The 19,621-nt window shown below is 42.8% G+C and overlaps 1 protein-coding gene across 1 annotated transcript in view; it reads left to right on the plus strand.

Annotated features, from left to right (window-relative positions):
- Gucy2c (guanylate cyclase 2C) overlaps positions 1–19,621 on the plus strand; it is a 74,312-nt gene that overhangs the window by 25,219 nt on the left and 29,472 nt on the right. Inside the window, exons 8-12 of the mRNA XM_087904041.1 lie at positions 551–686; positions 3,071–3,156; positions 5,486–5,597; positions 9,207–9,288; positions 12,605–12,710. Of these exons, the coding sequence (XP_087760167.1) occupies positions 551–686; positions 3,071–3,156; positions 5,486–5,597; positions 9,207–9,288; positions 12,605–12,710 (522 nt within the window). The remainder of the gene's footprint in view (positions 1–550; positions 687–3,070; positions 3,157–5,485; positions 5,598–9,206; positions 9,289–12,604; positions 12,711–19,621) is intronic.

Below are 19,621 nucleotides of genomic sequence, written 5' to 3' on the forward strand. Positions count from 1 at the left end.
TTCAATTCATAATCCTGCAACAGGCATCATGTAGTGGATGCAGAGGTGGCTAACTCTATTATTTTGTCAGGACAGATGTGAGGGGACTGAAGTGACCCTAAGTTAAAACCATCTTCAAAGGGCATTCCATGATATCAACCAATCAAAATTCCCCACATCCCACCCTGGATACTGGGGGCAGGGCTTGTTTTCTGGGCTTCGGGTTTCTCTTTTAGATTCTGATGAAAGCATTAACTTAGAGCAAATTGTGTTTCTGCATGCAATCTTATAAACATGAAAATGCTGGATGTTGATTTTTTTTAGCTTCATTGTGTATTCCTCCATCATGAGAAGGAAGTATAATGGCTTCTAGACCTTTCTCTAAAGACAGGCTTCATTCTGACAATAGAGCCCTGGCCCAAGGAGGTATTTCCAGTCCTTCTTCCAGGTTCCATGATGCTATTTCATCTTTCCGGTTACTCACTGATCCCAAGAACATTTTGCTCCAAACTCAAGACCAGAAACCCACCCCCTTTTTCCCATTAAAAGATTTTTTTTCTTTCTTCTTCAGAGAAGAAATGACTTTTCTCTCGCCTACTTGGAGGGAACCTTGCTGTTTGGGCACATGCTGAAGACATTTCTTGAAAATAAAGAAAATATCACCACGACCAAATTTGCTCGTGCGTTCAGGAACCTCACGTTTCAAGGTACCCAGTCTCTTTAAGAGAAAACAGCATTAAAGTCAAAGAAATTCAGGCTTTGGGAGGAGGCGGTGGGAACCCCGACAGGCTTCAGCATTTGATGCTTCAATTGCAAAAGACTCTGGAACTCAACTGAAGGAAATGTTTCCACACACTCTGCGGGACACTGGGATGCATAACTAGACTGCGGTTTATGAAACAGACCTGTCTGTTCGCAGCGATGCTGCAGAATGAGCGTGCAGCTCAGGTATTCGTGAGCAGCCTTTTACAGAGGGTTGTTATAACAGTGGTGTGTGGCCTGGGCTTGGAGATTAGCAGGAAGAGACACTCTGGCAGTTTATTTTTATTTTTTTTAAATTGGCATACAAGATACAATTGCGGCATTTCAAATGGAGTGTGCGTACAGTCTCTTCTCCACTCATCTTCTCTAGTCTCCTGGTCCCCGAAACCCACCGTATGACCTGTCCCCTGGTCTCCTTTGTGCTCTCATTCACAGGTTCTTATTTGTCGGTTTATTTTTACCTCTTTATATCATGATAGCTCTCCCCCCTCCTGTGTTAAGCCTCTATTTTCCAAACCCCCTCATGACAACACCACCAAAAGCAGCATGTGCCCCCAACCCGCCCAACTGTGGGATTGATGCTCTCATCCTTCACAGTACCACCCAAACCCCCCAGCTGCTGGACTGACACCCCCATCCTTCACAGTACCACCCCCAGCTGCTGAATTGACACCCCCATCCTTAACGCTCCTCTTGAAGCTCCTCTTTTGCGTCTTGGGTCTCAGGCAGGAGCTATGAAGAGATTTCATTTTAAGAAATTATCTTGGGGCTGGAGAGATAGTTCAGAGATTAAGAGCACTGGCTGCTCTGCCAGAGGACCTGAGTTCTAGTCCCAGCAAACATATTGTGGCTCACTATCATCTTTAATGAGATCTGGTGCCCTCTTCTGGCCTGCCGGCTCACATGCAGGCAGAACACTGTATACATAATAAATAAGTGAAGAAGGAGGAGGAGAAGGAGGGAAGGGAAGGGAAGGGAAGGGAAGGGAAGGGAAGGGAAGGGAAGGGAAGGGAAGGGAAGGGAAGGGAAGGGAAGGGAAGGGAAGGGAAGGGAAGGGAAGGGAAGGGAAGGGAAGGGAAGGGAAGGGAAGGGAAGGGAAGGGAAGGGAAGGGAAGGGAAGGGAAGGGAAGGGAAGGGAAGGGAAGGGAAAGAAGATGTTATCTTAAAGTCTTGCCCTAGGAAACCTTTGTCTGTTCGAAAGTGAGCCTCTGTCAGCTCCAGAAGGTAGAAAATGGTTAGCATCTGGTCTGAGAACTGTGCCCATGGCTGTGAGTTTCCATAGGAAGAGGAGGAGATGGTTTCTGCTTCCTCAAAGAAGCAGGGAGAGACGTGTATTGATCACCCATGTGTCCTGAGTTCTGACAGACACTTAGGAATTCATAGCCATGGTCACAGTCAAGTGTCCCAATGGCCATTGTCACAGGCTCAGAACCAGGAGACATCTACCTGTCCTAACTTGGTCGTTTATTACTCTGCAGCCCTGAGAAAGAATCTTACTATCCCTGAGTCTCATGAAAATTACTTCTCATCAATAAAATAGGAATGGCAGTTTTTATGTCGTGTGTTCTGGAGAGAAGAAAATGGCAAATGTACATGATCCATTCATTTAGCACAGACCTGGTGTTTGGTAAACACGAAAAAAGTGTCAGGTTTAAATTTGAATGTATTTACTTGGGGCTGCCCATATAAGTGAGAATATTCATATGTGTGTGCCATAGGGTGCAGAGGCCAGAGGGTGACTTGGGGGAGTTGGGCCTCTCCTACCATGTGGGTTCTAGGGGTTTGAACTCAGGTCTTCAGGAAGCTCCCTTCTCCCTGAACTGTCTCGGCAGCCCAAAGGCTAGCTGTTATATTTGAAGATGCAAACATTTCCCACCTCCTAACCACACATTATGTATGGTCAATTTACACTGCTATTATTTTGTAGTTAGGTAATTGAACTATAAACAACATAAGTATCTTTTTTTCCGTGTTTTAACCAAAGAATGATAGAGAAGCAATTTTGTTCTTTGTACAATGCAGACTGTGCCGTGAACCATACACTGTGCAACTGAGTGAGCTAGCATCCCTAGTAAATATGTGCCATGGACAATTGAGTGGTGTGTCAACCTGCCACATCCTAAATGAGAGAAAGAGAATTCTCCTTCTGAATGAACATCTTCCCTAAAAACACCCTTCACAAATCCCAGGGAAAAGAAGCAGTTAAAGGCTGTCTGAAAAGAATATAATAGAGTGATTTGAATCCATTGTACCGTCTCCATCAGGACCCTACTGTGTCAGGACCAAAGCCAGTGATGCTTTCCAACATGCTCTCCTCTCTCTCCCTTAGGTTTTTCGGGACCTGTGACTCTGGATGACAGTGGAGACATTGACAACATTATGTGTCTTCTGTATGTGTCTTTGGATACCAGGAAAGTATGTCTGGCCTCTTATTAGAACATGGAGGGGAGACAAGACTGGGTGAGGTATAGTTAATCTGGACCGGGGCCAACCCTGAAGGAGGGCTCCTGTTCAGGGTCTACAGGTAGATCATCTCAGCTTTCTTGGTTCTCATACTTGTACTTCACTTAGGGTAGGAGTCCCTGAACATGTTAGTTCATAGAACGTCTAATCAGAAATCAACACACACACACACACACACACACATCAGACTAGGGATAGAGTCAATGAACAGATAATAAGGTGATGACAAGCTTTTTCTAAAGACTGGAAATCATTTTTACAAACCACGGATTCCGAGGAACTCGCTCTCCCCATCAGCACTCCCAGGACGCTTGTGGACTGTCCAGTCCCTCAGGCAAACATAAAATACTCTGACACTACACTTCCGCTCACATCACACACTGGTTCTCCTCACTTCCGTGTTAAGGCCTGTACTGGTTAGTTTGGTCTCAACTTGACCCAAGCTCTAGCTGTCTGAAAGGAGGGCACCCCAGTTAAGAGAATGCCCCCATCAGATAGCCTGTAGAGTATTTTCTTAATTGGTGATTGATGTGGGAAGGCTCGGACCATTGTGGATGGTACAACCCCTGGGCATTTAGGTACTGGGTTCTGTAAGAAAACAGACTGAACAATCTATGGTGAACAAGCCAGTAAGCAGCACCCCTCCATGGGCTCTGCCTCAGCTCCTGCCTCCAGGTTCCTGCCTGGTTGGAGTTTCTGCCCTCACTTCCTTTAATTGTGAACAGAGATGATGAAGCATCACCAAAGAAACCCTTTCCTCCCCAAGTTGTTTTGGCCACGGTGTTTCATCACAGCATTGGAAACCCTGACTAGGACAGAGCCTCTAAAAAGGAGCAGGGCACCATATCTCCACACAGAGATTCTCGTCTAGTACGGAGTTCATGGCTGATCAGCACTGAACCTAAAAATGGAACTGCTGCCCTTAGACCTTCCAAAGCTGGGCCATAGAAACTGTGGAAGCCACTGTTCCAGCCAGTCAAGAAGTGGCCACTGAACACCTTTTCCCTGCAAGAGGTCAGGTCCTGACAAAACTGGAACTCCAGGAGAAAATTCATTTGTAAAATGTTCCAAGAGTGGGCATTGTGACACACTTAAGTCGTATGTGAGCATATGTATTGACACTGGTTTTGAGACATACCAACCATGACAAGTGTGAAAATTACAGAAAAGATGTTCTTCCTGCGAAAGGGACCCAGGAAATTTGGGGCAGCGTTTCATATAATCCACAGTTTTTGTTACTATATTGGACCTTGAATGAAATACTGTATTTAAAGCCAATAAGATGGCTCAGTGGGTAAGGGTGCTTGGCTGTAAACTGGACAACCTGAGTTTGATCCCTGGGACCCACATGGTGGAAGGAGACATCAGGAGACATCCAACTCCTGAAAATTGTCCCCTGACCTCCACATGCATAATACACATACCCACCTCCCAAATAAAGAAATGCAAAAAGGAACATGTCGTGGGCATCCATGCCATGGGTAAGCCTCTTAGTCAGATCCCCTAAAGGCTTCCATTGCTAATCACATAGACCCACATCCTTACCCAACTGGATGACGTCCTTGCTGCCCGTGGAAGAGAGACAAAGACGTGTGAGACCTTTCCTCGCCCATGCCTCTGCTCTTCACATGAGAACTCTACCCTACACAGCTCTCCCAAAGCAAATTTGGTCAAACTTTTTAGCAATTGACTGCTTCCAATCGCAGGACATAGTGTGTCTATTTGGGGGAACCTAGAGATGAACTCTCAAAGTATGGGAGCTAGCAAGATGCTAGTCCACATCCAGAGAAGGTGTCAGCAGAGGGTCAGAATGCCATAGCCTAGTGTACAGGCTAACTTTGACCTTCCATAGATGCAATTATAGGTTTGGTTCTCCACAGTAAAGGCCTTTAGATGTAAGTTTTCTAAGGGGAATATTTTCAGGAAATGATAGTAACTGTAGACAGGCGGCCATGTTTCAAACATATTTTACACAGCATTATCGATATCTACAACAAGAAATCATGGCTACCCTGTAGTAGTGTTTCCATTAGCAGATGAAGTCAAATGAAGACTTTAATCATAGAGGCCTAACTAAGAACTGGCAATGATGACTCACATTTGTAATCTCAGAATTTGAGAGGCTGAGGCAGGAGGATTATGAGTTCAAGATCAGACTTGTGTACAATATCAAGATCCTGCCCTGCCAAAGCCACATGCACATATAGTCAGTCTCATCTCAATTGTGAAAACATGTTTTCATGTTTTTCTTTTCTTCTTCTTTCTTTAATGTCCAACACAGTATGAGATTCTTATGAAGTATGACACCCATAAAAACAAAACTATCCCAATGGTTACGAACCCCAACTTCATCTGGAAGGACCACAGGCTCCCTAATGATGTTCCTGGGCTGGGTAAGACATTCTTAATGGGCTTTTTTCCCCAGCATTATATCCATGTAATCTGTATGAAGCAGCTTGTTTTTCTTCTCTTCTCATCTCACATAGACTTTCTGGGCTTGTAAACGTGGGTTTTACAAACCCAGTGAGTTACATAAATATAGCCACATTCTAATTCAGCTAACCCTGTTTTGAAGATGGATCCCACATAAGCAAGTCCCCTAGAAAACAAAGACATAAAATGGGCAAACTGTAAATAGCCATAGAAATCCTTGCTTTACTCTGCTTGCATTCTAATGCAGCAGACTCAAGGAACATTCTCTACATTTTAGCAAGGAATATTTGCTATATCAGGTTGAAAGACAGTGTTCATGGCCCTGAAAGCCTCCTGCATTCCTTCACAGGACGTACATTTGGTGACAATGATGGGGACACACAGGAGATGAGGTTCTACAAACCTTACCATGGCTTGGCCTTCGTGGAACAAGACACAAGGAGAACATACACTATTAGCCCTATTCAGCAAGGAAGTCAGGGGCCTCCACGGACCATTAGATGCACAGCATATTCTGTAACTAGCTTGGTCAGCACTTAATGTAAGATCAGTAATTCTGTATTACTACTAATCTAACATCTTAAATTTAAGACGAAGATCTTAAATTCAGACACACAGTTATGCTCAAAGATGTGAAAATACCATTAATGGTTCCTAGAAAATTATGATGCATTCTTAAATTGAACACCACACAACCACGTGAAATTTGTTTGCAAAGAATTTTAAGTGATAGGAAGCTAGTAACACCGAAGAATAGAAAAAAGTGACTATTTAACAAGGTCCTAACTTTGCAGGAATAAAAGCAAAATGAAATACATAAAATCTTAATGTTAGTTTCCATTGAATAATAAAAGCCTGAAAGAATTTTATCCTTTCTACATATTTCAGAATTTTCAATTTTTTTCACAATATTTGTATTCATTTATCATTTCTTAAAGTATTAAAAACTGAGTTAGAGAGCTGGACAGTGGTAGCACACCCCTTTAATCCCAGTAGTTAGGAGGCAGAGGCAGGTGGATCTCTGTTAGTTCGAGGCCAGCCTGGTCTACAGACTGAGTTCCAGGACAACCGGGCCTACACAGAGAAACCCTGTCTCGAAAAACAACAGCAGCAAAAACAAACAAACAAGCAAAAAACTGAAAAATATTTTTATTCTGACAGTGTTCTGTGCCAGGAATTAGAAGTTTGATCCACTTTTACGAGAGCATCCGTGGTCTGACAGGCTTGCTTGTATTCAAACTACAGCTGTTTCTAAATGTCTTCTGGTCTGGAACTCCTACTAAGTAGACATGACTGACTTAAAGCCTTAAGAAAGGTGTGAGAGGGCAGTGTATCCTACCGAACAAAAGATGACCCAGAGACGAGCGCAGGTGTACTGTCATGTGACTTAGACATGATCCTGCCGTATTTCATTCATTGTGAAGCCGGCAGACTAGAGTAACCATAGTAGCCACTAGAGGGCAGCAGAAGGCTTGCCTTAGAAGCAGCATGCGCCCGGCTAAACCAGGAAGAGCCGTGGAAAAACTGCATTTAACCTGATGTGGGGGTAGCTCACATCTGTAATCACAGCATTTGAAATACTCAGGCGGGAAGACCGCCATGAGGTTGAAGCAATCCTGAGCTACAAAGCGAGTTCTAGGCCAACTGGACAGAATGTGACTCCACCTCAACAACAGTGATCCTGTTTAGATAGTACGCTTAAGTATCTAACTATGGTGACTTTGTCTAGCACAGTGAGGCGCTCATTTTCTCCACATAGAGACTGAAATGGTTCCACGCTGTGGGCATTGTGTTTTTTCAACGGGTTTTTTGTCTGGGGTAGGGGTGTGTTGCAGCAGGACTGTGATGGCAGTGGGTGTGGTGGAAGGTGCCCATCACAGTCCTGGACAGAATCCATCCAAATAAACACAGCCATAGAGGCAGGAGCCCCAAGGTGGGAGCGGAGAGGAGAAAGGTCCCTTGGAAAGTGATCTGATGAGCAAAGGCAGGTCACTACACTTGTCGAGAAGACCTTGCTGAACAGTGCCCCGGTTTTTGCCATTTGCTAGATCTCTGCCTGGGGACGTGGAGGGAGAGAGGAGAGAGAGGGGAGAGAAAACTTTTTAGGAGGCCCTAGCATGACATACGTTTATGGTAGAGGAATTTTTAAACACGTTTTAATATTTGGGCACGTTTTTCTTGTCTCAGTAAAAGTAGGAGAAAGGACAAACTTTTATTCAGATTTTTCAGCCATTATAATAATTTACTCCAGATGAGTACAGGCGAACTGGTAGGCATTGGGCTGCTGCTGCCTGCAAGGATATTATGTGTTCAGGTGCCACATTAGAGATTCATGCGGGGTGGAGTGTCTGCCACTTTGATGGGAAATCTGTTATCTCTTTTCCTGAAGTAACTTCATTCATTATTTAGAAATGATCTCCTGCCTTTTTAAAGAAACTCTCCCTAAGTGTGTTCTTTCTCTCTCTCTCTCTCTCTCTCTCTCTCTCTCTCTCTCTCTCTCTCTCTCTCTCTCTCCTTGCTATAAGAAAAATTATGTCTTCTTTACCACATACCATTATCTTCCAGCTTCTTACACATTACTCTCTCACCTTGAGTCCTGACAGAGTCCACTAACTTCCTGTCTCCTGGGGAAACTCCTGGTACATGGGAGCCAGGACGCCCCTATGAGGGTTTATCACTGTGGCCTTCTCACTCTGAACTGTCCCCTTGCTTCCTCAGATGTCCATCCAGGGCTTCCTTAGATAGAGTCCCATTTTCCTGGATTCCACTTAGTCTTCTGAGAATCTATGAACTTATTCCTCAATACACACACACACACACACACACACACACACACACACACACACTCCCCATAACAAATAAAATCTCATTATTGTCTTCCCTCAACAATCTAGAAGGCTTGGAAAGGACCAGCAAAACAGCACTGTAGTTTCTTAGGCTGCGAGCCCTGCATTTGAGAATCCCCTTCACTTTCTTCCTGCAGAGAATCTCCTTAGACACACAGTTCTGGAGAATGGCAGATAGGCTTAGAGCCCTCCAAATTATGTGTGTTGAATACCACTTAATGTTCTTATGACAGTGGTATGTTTTGGGTCAGAAATAAAGTGTTACACAGCCTTGTCTGTTGTCGTGTGCCTATAACCCTATAATCCTCACATGCCAAGAAAAACAAGCAATGCTAAAAGGAATCCTTTTTCTGTTTGTTTGTTCGGTTGGTTGGTTGGATTTTATTGTTTTTTGTTTTAGGTTTTTTGATTTTTCAAGACAGGGCTTTTCTGTGTAGTTCATATGGGCCTTGAACTCTGCCACCAGAGTGCTGGAATTAAAGGTGCATGCCATTACTGCCCAAGTAGTTAGCATTTTTCCCTGGGCACAGACAACAGCTTTCTTCGGAGCTTGGGAATGCTGGATGCCTATCACCAATGAAGAAATTTTTAAAAGGTTGGGATTCTTCAAAGAGGCTCTTGCTTCTCCTGTCCTCAAGTTATGTTACAGCAGGAGAAGCCTGGGGCGCGTTCACACTAATCCATGGTCCTGCTAATGCGCTGCTCCTGCCTCCCTTGCCACAGGCCCTCAAATCCTGATGATCGCTGTCTTCACGCTCGCGGGGATTGTGGTTCTGCTGCTGCTGATTGCTCTCCTGGTGCTGAGGTACCTACCGCCTTCCCACAGGCTTTCCCTCCTGGTGGGGAGGAGAGGGGGCACAGGTCTGGTGTCTGTTAGCACTGCTGGATGCAGCAGGCAGACCTGGGATCGTGAAGGCGTTCTGCATCAAAAGCGGTGTCAAAGGCAGAAGCCGATATGGGCAGGTTAGAATCCCAAGTAAAGGGATCTGCCTGTCTGAAGTCTTGTGTGTGCTTGGGAAGATTGTGAAAGAGCTGTGTGTCCAGTGTCCAGATGGCCACATTATATAAGCAGTGTGTAACTAGCTTGCTTCAGAGTTCTTATGGTGTGTTGTGAGAGATCGCAGAATTCTTGTATGGTATAGTGTGGAGGCTAGAAGAAGCTGAGAAACCATCCGCGTAACCTGGTGTGATGGTTCAAGCCTGTAATTCCTGGCTGAGAAAAAAAAAAAGGAAGTTTGAAACCAGCTTGCACTACATAGTAAGAATTTGAAAATTTGAAATTTATACCCCGGCAGTGCTGAAGCATGCATGGGCAGCCCGCATATGGCGGTTCTGTTGAACTTGTCCATATAGGGTTTCATGGTCTAAGTTGATGAGGACGACTGACCAGGTCTCTTCCTCAAGAAGGCATCAGATCCCATTCCAGATGGTTGTGAGCCACCATGTGGTTGGTGGGAATTGAACTCAGGACCTTTGGAAGAACCACTCTGTGGTGTACACACGTATACATAAAACACACCAACACACACACGCACACTCAGTCACACAAACATCAATCCACATACACATGCATACATCAACCCCCATGCCAATCCACACACACACACACACACACACACACACACACACACTCGATACTGTGGTCGCAGGAATCATGCAGTGAGATTTCAGCTGATAGAGCAGAAGGTTGGCTGGATGATGGAAGTGCACACCTTTAATCTCAGCACTCAGGAGGCAGAGACAGAGGCAGAGACAGGCAGATTTCTGTGAGTTCGAGGCCAGCCTGATCTACAGGATCTAGTTCCAGGACAGGTTCCAAAGCTACAGAGAAACCTTGCCTCAAGAAAAAAAAAAAAAAAAAAAAAGAGCAGAACGAATGTGTTCTGATAGAGGCAAACCCAGTGTACCAAGTGCTGGGCCTACCACTTTTTGCATATCGACTGATTCTCTTGTAAAGTTGTAAACACTTTCCTTTGGTGCAAGATTCAGCAGAGTATGGATTATCGGGCATAACTCTTTCCCATGTACTGGTATATTGGGTCATCCTCCCCCCACTCTGTGGGACTTCCAGTGGGAAATTTAGTCACACAGTCAATAACCTTGGTTCCCACAGTCTAATCTCTGCTTCATTCCCTGCGATACATTAGAAGTCATCTCTCTGCAACTATTTTCCATTTGGTAGGACATGTGGTCAGCAAAGGAGTCTTTCATTTAGATCACATTTGGGACCTTCAGAGATAAAGGGACATCCAAGCTCAGAGAATTGCCGTTGTTTTGCGTGTGTATATAAACTGGAAACTTTACAGAACAGGAGGAGAAGAGCAGGAGAAGAATAAAGAAACTGATGCAGAAAAGTACATAGTGGAGAATTCATTTCACCCTCAGATCTAAGTCCTGTGCTTGCTGTAAGTCTTCTTCTGAGCCCTGAAGGGGACACTGAGGCTGGTACTCAGGGGTCCCCTGTATTAAAAGGTGGTGGCCCAGCGCCTTGAGAACTGGGTTTATCTCCATCAGAACACATTTATTCTAGTGGACCCACCAGGCTTCTGCTCCATCAGCTGAAATCTCACTGCATGATTCCTGCGGACCACAGCAACTCTCCAACACATACACACATACATGCTCACACGCTCTCACAAACATGAAATACACCCCACCCCCACAAATCCATAGACACACAACCATAACACACATGCTCATACACTAAATACATGCGCATAAACTGACACATACATCAATCCACATAGACATACACACACACACACACACCCCAATTCATATACATTCAATCACATACAATCCATATAGACACACACAGAAAGAGAGATCAAAATTCATGTAAGATAATAAAAGAAAATGATACAATAATGAAACTGAGAAAACACAAACAACTCTATACCAACTCTTTGATGCCACAACATAGCCGGCAAATATCTGGAAATAGCCTCTCCACAGAAGTCAAACAAACACAAAATTAAGAAGCAATGGGCCACAATTTTACAGACATCATAAATGTTTTAAAATGTATAATGATATCAAGAATATTGGAAATGAGAGTTTTCATGTTGGGAATTTGGCATACTACTTTGGAAAAGGATTTCGTGGTATCCGTGAAGTTGAAAGTGTGTTCCTCCACTGTAACCCAAAATGGTATCATGTGTAGTACCTGAAGAAAGGAATTAGAAAACTGTCTTTGTACCTTGGAATAATTGTTGAAATAGGACCTCATACAGCTCAAGCTGGCCTTGAAATTATTATGTAGCCAAAGCTCGTCTTGAACTCCTCATCTTCCTGCTCCTCCTCCCAAATGCTGGGTTCCAGGTATGATCCTCTTGGTATGACTTAAACTTTTTGTTTTAAGGACAAGGCATGAAAGGAAATGGGTTATTTAGGAGTATTGTAGAATCAATGGTGGTTTCAGATTTTACATTTTTTTGGCCCTCAAGGCTGTCAGGGTTTTGTTTGCTTCTGGTTTTGCTTTTATTGTCTGTCATCCTTTTCACCTTCAGTCCAGATCCTTTATTATACTAAATGATTGTCTTAGCGTAGAGCTTGGGAAAGGGAAGTGAAGAGAAGAGGACAGCAAAGCCCACAGTAGCCCGCTTAGCAGATGGAAGAGCAAGGGGCCACACTCGGTGTCTGCCAGCCTGAGGACTGCAGGCCAAGGTCCTAAGTCTCTCCTAGAGTCTGGAAGCCAAACAGAATGGATGCTGTGGTGGTTTGAATGTAACAGCCCCCATAAACTTATAGACAGTGGTACTGTTAGGAGGTATGGCTTTGTTGGAGTTGGTATGACATTATTGGAGGAAGTGTGTCCCTGTGGAGGCGGGCTTTGAGGTCTCATATATGCTCAAGCTACACCCAATGTCTCAGACCACTTCCTGTTGCCTTTTTGGATCAAGATGTAGAATCCTCAATTCCTTCTCCAGCACCATGCCTGCCTTCATGCTGCCATGTACCACCATGATGATAATGAACTAAACCTCTGAACTGCAAGCCACTCAATTAAATATTTTCCTTTGTAAGAGTTGCTGTGATCATAGTGTCTCTTCACAGCAGCAGAAACCCTAACTATGACAGATACTTATAAATGCCTCCTGGTGGTTCTATTCATTTTACAGAAAATATAGAAGAGATAATGAACTTCGACAGAAAAAATGGTCCCACATTCCTTCTGAAAATATCTTTCCTCTGGAGACCAACGAGACCAGCCAGATCAGCCTGAAGGTAAGTTGGGTGTGATCTACCTATTGATGAGGACTCTGTGATGATAGGACTTTGGTGGCGTGGTAGTAAATGTGCCATGCATGGACACTTTAGTTCATTCAGGAATCCAAGATTTAGATGTTTGCAACTTAAAGGAGGAAGGATGGTTTTGGCCCATGGTTTCAGGACTACTTCTGGTTGTGACCGTAGTGACTTGCTGAATGGCTTGCCCATGACTCAGTGGGTCAGCAAAGAGAGAGCAGTCAGGACAGAGCCCTGCGATATTCCAATCTGTAAGGATTGTCCCACCACTTTCCTCCCAGTGACCCCCTTCCCCCAGCTAAGTCCCACCTCTTAAAGGTTCTAGAACATCCCCCAGTAACATCACCAGCTGGGCATCAAGTCTTCAAGCACATGAGTCTATGGGAGGAATTTCACCTTCAAACCCCAACAGTGTGTTAGTCTTGCATCTGACCTGGAAGAGAAATAAATGCTGGTAGGCTCTTCTCACCCTGGGTATTCATCTCCTCACACTCAGTAGCTGCCACATGTTTTGGTCATTGCTGAGGAGGCCTCTGCTGAGATTTGCCAAGAAATGCAAATAGTAGCCAGTGTGAGCAACTCACCCGCATTTACTGCAGGAGGCCAACTCCCCATATAGAGCCTCTGCTTCAGCTTTATTGGCATGCCTGTGATGACGACACTGGAAGACAAAGGATGGAGAAGCTGTGAAGGTGTTGGTAGAAGTCATGTGTTCATTCCCAGCTGCTCAGCCCCCAAAATAATCACACAGGGACTGTATTAATTACAACACTGCTTGGCCAATCACTTAAGCATATGTCTAGCTAGCTCTTATATCTTTGGTTAACCCATTTCCATTAATCTGTGTATCACTTTGTGGCTGTGGCTTACCATCAAGGTTCCAGCACTTCTATCTGCAGTGGCACATGGCTTCTCTCAATTCCGCCTTTCTTTCTCCCAGCATTCAGTTTAGTTTTCCCAACCTAGCTCTACTCTGCCCTATCACAGGATAAGGCAGCTTCTCTTTATTCATTAACAAACAAAAGCAACACATATACAGAAGGACTTCCCACATAAGTGTAGGGTCATAGATAGATAGATAGATAGATAGATAGATAGATAGATAATATAAAGATAATAGATAGATGATAGATCATAGATATAGATATGATAGATAGATAGATAGATAATATAAAGATAATAGATAGATGATAGATCATAGATATAGATATGATAGATAGATAGATAGATAGATTGATAGATAGACAGAAGGTAGATAGGTAGATGATTGATTGATTGATTGATAGATAGATAGATAGATAGATAATATAAAGATGATAGATAGATAATAGATATAGAGATGATAGATAGATAGATAGATAGATAGATAGATAGATAGATAGATAGATAGATAGATAGACAGATTATTAGTGAACACTTACTGAGAACTTACACACCAGATGCATTATTACTCTGCTTTATCTTCTTCTGAGCCCATCAGGTAACAGGACTGGAATTCCAGAAATGTGACTACAGTTTGGATACAAATTAATTGTAGACTTGAAGATCTTACCTCCTGACACATGCCATAGAATTATCAGCATTTCTATGCTGAAGCACAGAAAGGAGCTTGTGAATTCTCTCAAGTCAGGCAAGAGCTGATAGGGAGACATAAAATCATATTACAGTTTGGAGCTTCTCCACCAGCAATGTGATCACATGATGTCACCACACACAGAAAGCAGAGAAAGAGAACAGGAAGTGGTGCCAAGCCTTATGGGTATTCTACCTCCACATCCTGCATGCTGCCTTCTGGTGGTTTGAACCTACTCACGACTGTACATGGGTGGCATGTTCCTTTGCCCCAGACTTACTCCATGCTCCAGCAGCCCTCCTGTAGTCTTCTGAATCTCACACATAAAAATGTTCTTCACAAAGACTGATCAGTCTCAGATAAGTGTGAGAATGAGATTTATCTCCAGTATTACAGTGAAGAGTAAATGACCATAAAATTTGCTGACTTACATTTTTGAATTGGTCCTCACAGTGTTCTAAGAAAAGCTTTGGATCCATTAAATTCTTAGGCGATATTTGTCATCATGAACATGCAAATAATACATTTGTAAAATGAAAAAGAAATGGAAGAGAAGAGGAAGAAGATGAAGAATAAGGAAATAAAGGGAGGAGGAGAGAAAAACTCAGGGAGCTGGAGAGGAGGAGGAAGAAGAGGAGGAAGAGGAAGAAGAGGAAGCCACAATTACTGATACCAAGCAAGAATTACTACTGTATCACTGAGATTTTTGGGAAAAAAAGACTGTTACATGCTAGCTGGCCAGCAAGGACCCGGGATACAGTCAAACTGCCTCCCGTGAATTTTAGCAAGAGAATATGTAGGAAGAAGAGAGAAACTGTTTGCTAGGTGGCTGATAAGGAGGCCAAGTTTAGGATTTTTCTGATCAAAAGTCCCTTGACACCATGCCTTTTTACAAGTCTCTTGTCTCTGTTGGGGGATGAGTGGTTGTTTTGCTCCACAAAGACAATTTGAGACTACTAGGTTAAAAATCGCCTCCTGAGGAGGATGCCTCCTTCTGTGCCCATGCACGCTAAAAAGCTCATTCTAGAGAGCCTTTGAGTGGATTCTGGAAGCTTTCCCCAAAAATCAACTTTAAAACTTTGCTATTTGAGCGAGGATTTTCAATTCAGACCTTGGCCCACTTCCGCATGGGTAGTGTGCCAGTCATCACCCTTGGAAGTTGATCAAACTATTTTAGTTACATTAAAGAATAGCCTCATAGGACACAAGATGTGACTGCCTTGCTGAAAAAAGATACCAAATCACGTGGCTAACATAGACAAGAAATATGGGCTAATATAAGTTATAAGAATAGTTAATAAGAAGAGTCTGAGATACTGGGCCAATCAGTTTATGATTTAAAAAAAAAAGAATAGCCTCATAAATTTAGCAAGTATAATAATGCACCTGTCCTGCTTAGGGTCACTATTGCTGTAATGAAACACGGTGACCGCCAGCAACTTGGGGAGAAAAGAATCTAATTGGCTATGCTTTCACATCACTGTTGATCACCGAAGGAAGTCAAGACAGGAACTCAAGCAGGGCAGGGACCTGGAGACAGGAGCTGATGCGGAGGACATGGAGGGGTGCTGCTTACTGGCTTGTTCTCTATGGCTTGTTCAACCTGATTTCTTATAGAACCCAAGGCCACAGCCGAGGGGTGGCTTCACCCATAATGGGCTGGCTTTCCACTGTCAGTCACTAATTAAGAGAATGTCCTACAGACCTGCCTACAGTTGGAAAACACATAGGCACATACACAGAAGGAGCGAGCCTTTCCAGGGGGTGTCTTAAATCTCACAATCTCAAATTGTCTTTGCAGGACATGATAGCTCCTCACCTCACCCCACCCACCCCGAAAGGAAAACATGACACTTGCAAAGAGGCACGGTGTCCAGGCACTCCTGTTCAGAAGAACCCTAAGTTTGGCCTTCTTTATTCTTTAACTAGCAATGTAGGTAAAAGAAAAATGGAGGCATTTTCTCAACTGAGGCTCCCTCCTCACAAATGACTATGGCGTGTGTCCAGTTGACATAAAACTGGCCAGAACAATTGATCCCTTGTCAAACTTGACACAAACACATCACTATTAAGCCATAATCTTTCTTTTTCTCTTCATCCCCAAGGTCATACATTAATATCAACATCATAACAGAATATTTTACAAACTCAAATTTTTAAACACTTTAAAAGTTGTCTTTTTAAAAATATCCGGTCTCCTTTAAAATGCAATCTATAAAATTCTAAAATCTCTCTCTCTTTTTTTTTTAAGTTTAAAGTCTTTCTACCATGGGCTCCTGAAAAATTAAGATTAATTAAATATTTTCTTACTTTGAGAGAGAAGAACCAGGGTACAGTCACAAGCCAAATAAAGCAAAACCAAGCTTCGCCCGCATATACAACTCACTGTCTAATATCTCAGATTTACTCATAGTCCTCTGGGTCTCTCCAAGGAGCTCGGTCCCTTCTCTGACTTCATCCTCTGAAGTGCACACAGCTTGTCCTCTAAACTCCACTCCACCTCTGCTGCTGCTCTTGGCGGTCATCCCATGGTACTGGCATCTCCAAAATGCTGGGGCCTCCTGCTGCATCCGAGCTGTGCTTTCACCAATAGCCTCTCCTGGCCTCTCTTCAGGGACTCCAGCCTACCACACAGTACTAAGCCTCAGTTATTCCCCTGACCACTCATACCTTCAAAATCAGTACCACCTGACTCTTACACAACCAGGTTTGGCTGGCAGCACAAGGTGTAACCTTGCTCACCTCTAGAACATAGCTCCTGAGTGCTACCTCTGAGGAAGCACTTCCCAAAAGATCTTACCTCAGTGATGCTGGTCTCTTCTTAATCAATCACTGCTAATTTCTCACATCCAGCAGACCAGCATCAATTGTCCCAGAAGAGCAAATGTTTTACTTCAGTGATTCTGGTATCTCGTTAATCACAGCTGATTCTTCAGTGCCAGCTAGCCAGAAACACCGATTCTTACCTCAGAATAGAAATGGGCCTGATAAAAGTCTTTAAGCAACTCTCAAACTTTTCCTTGGATTTTCACAAGCCAGGCCTCCTTCATCTTCATTTCTCTCAACATTTTTATCTTCCAAGTACCTGCAGAATAGTTCACCGATGTTTGAATACTAAATGGTTTTTCTAGTTCAAATTTCCAAAGTCCTTCCACAGTCCTCCCCCTCAAAACATGATCAGGTCTATCATATCAATATTCCTATTCCTGATACCAATTTTTGTCTTAGTCCAGGTTTCTATTGCTGTGATGAAACATTGTGACCAAAGTGACTTTGTAGAAAAGGGCTACACTTCTGTGTCACTGTTCATCACTGAAGGAAATCAAGATAAGGACTCAAACAGGGCAGGAACCAAGAAGCAGAAACTGATGCAGAAACCATGGATGAGTTCTGCTCATTGGCTTGCTCTCCATGGCGTCTTCACTCAGCCTGCTTTCTTATAGAAACCAGGACCACAGCCCAGGGTGGCCCCACCTACAGTAGACTAAACCTTCCCCCATCAATCATTAATTAAGAAAATGCACTTCAGGCCTGCATACAGCCATATCTTATGGAAGCATTTTCTCAACTAGTGTTGCCCTTGTAGGTAGAGACTACTCATTTGTTTACCGACCGCTCAGACTCAAATTTATCACACAGAAACCATAGTAATTACAACACTGTTTGGCCTTTTAGCTCAGGCTTCTTATTTACTAACTCTTACATCTTAGATTAACCCATTTCTATTAATCTGTGTATCACCACAAGACTGTGGCTTACAGGAAAAGGTTCTGGGTGTCTTCTTCCTTGAGCAGCTACATGGCATCTCGCTGACTCTGCTACTCTCTACCTCTGTTCAGATTTTCTGCCTGGCTTTACTCTGCTAAGCCATTGGCCAAAACAGCTTCTTTATTAACCAATGGTAAGAAAACATATTTACAACATATGGAGGGGAATCCCACATCATCTCCCCTTTTTGGTCTAAATAAAAAAGGTTTTAACTTTAACATAGTAAAATTACATATAATAAAAACAGGTATCAAGCAAGAATTACACTTACAAGATTTAGTCTATTTGTATCTGGAAAGTTTTATATCTAATTTATCTTTTATCATAACTAAGGAAAACTATAACTGTCTTCAACACCAACAAAGACCACAGAAGGATATAATATTACCTAAGTAAACAGGAAGTGCATTGTAAGCAAATCTCACTCTAACTCTAGAATTGACAGAGACATCTCACTGCCTGGACATTCCCCCAGAGTTCTCTGTACCGTTGGGGCACCCATCTTCAGCCTACAGGCCCTTAGTATCTGGCAGACTTTTCAATGAAGCAGGAAATTTCTTCTGTGTCCTACTGAATGTCTGCAGACTCTTTCATGAAACCCTGAAGGATTGTCTCACCTACTTTAGGCAATTTCAGCAGTCATTTCTCTGTGGGTCCTACATGTCCAGTTCTTACAATACACCATCAAGCAGTCCAGGCAAGAGCAGTTTCTTGCTCAAATGGCTAACCAACTCCATAAGGAGCCTCTTTGATGCCCACCATCCTCTTGAAGTAGATTGGTGCTGCCAGGAGCAGATGTATCTCATTATCATGGAAAGTCCTAAGTTCTTAAAACATTTTAAATAACATGTTCTATAGGCCATTGAAAGGTTTGAAAAACACATATCCATTTGAAATATATCTCTGTAATCTAGAAAATCTAACTAACATGACTACAAGTTTGACTACTATAAATGACTATTTATTAATCTGTATTTCTTAATTATACATTACATTTTTAAATGACCTGTACAAATAGAATATCTTAAACAAAAGTAGAAATATACATATAACAAAATTGACCTTAAATTTGTATCAATAAACAAAGATCCATATCAATGCAAAGTATTTATTTCTATATCATATCCCCCCTTTAAATGAAAATTAACATTTATAAACAATCATTTTGGTAATTTGGGTGTAGTAGTTTTCTCCACTACTTTCTGCTATTTCTTGGGTGAAGTATTTTTAGGGGTTCATGGAGATCTTTTAGGGAGGTCTTGTTCCATCAAACCACATTATTAGCCTGGAAGGAATCTACAAGTTCTCATCTTCTCTGGAAAGAAAAGCATAACTTCTTTTTCCAAAGCAACACAACCTTACAACCAAATTTTGAAACCAAGATACCTTTAAGTTGGTTTATCTTAGCAGCTCCCAGAATCAAATGTCTCTCTGAAGTCAAAAACAAAACAGAACAAAACAAAGAAAACACAATCATATGCATAATCTAGACTCTGTGTATATTCCATCTTTATATGGCTTATTTTTCTTTATTCCTTTAATATATGAC

Source organism: Myodes glareolus, chromosome 3 (assembly GCF_982192425.1).
Source record: "Myodes glareolus chromosome 3, mMyoGla1.1, whole genome shotgun sequence".
Taxonomy (NCBI): domain Eukaryota; kingdom Metazoa; phylum Chordata; class Mammalia; order Rodentia; family Cricetidae; genus Myodes; species Myodes glareolus.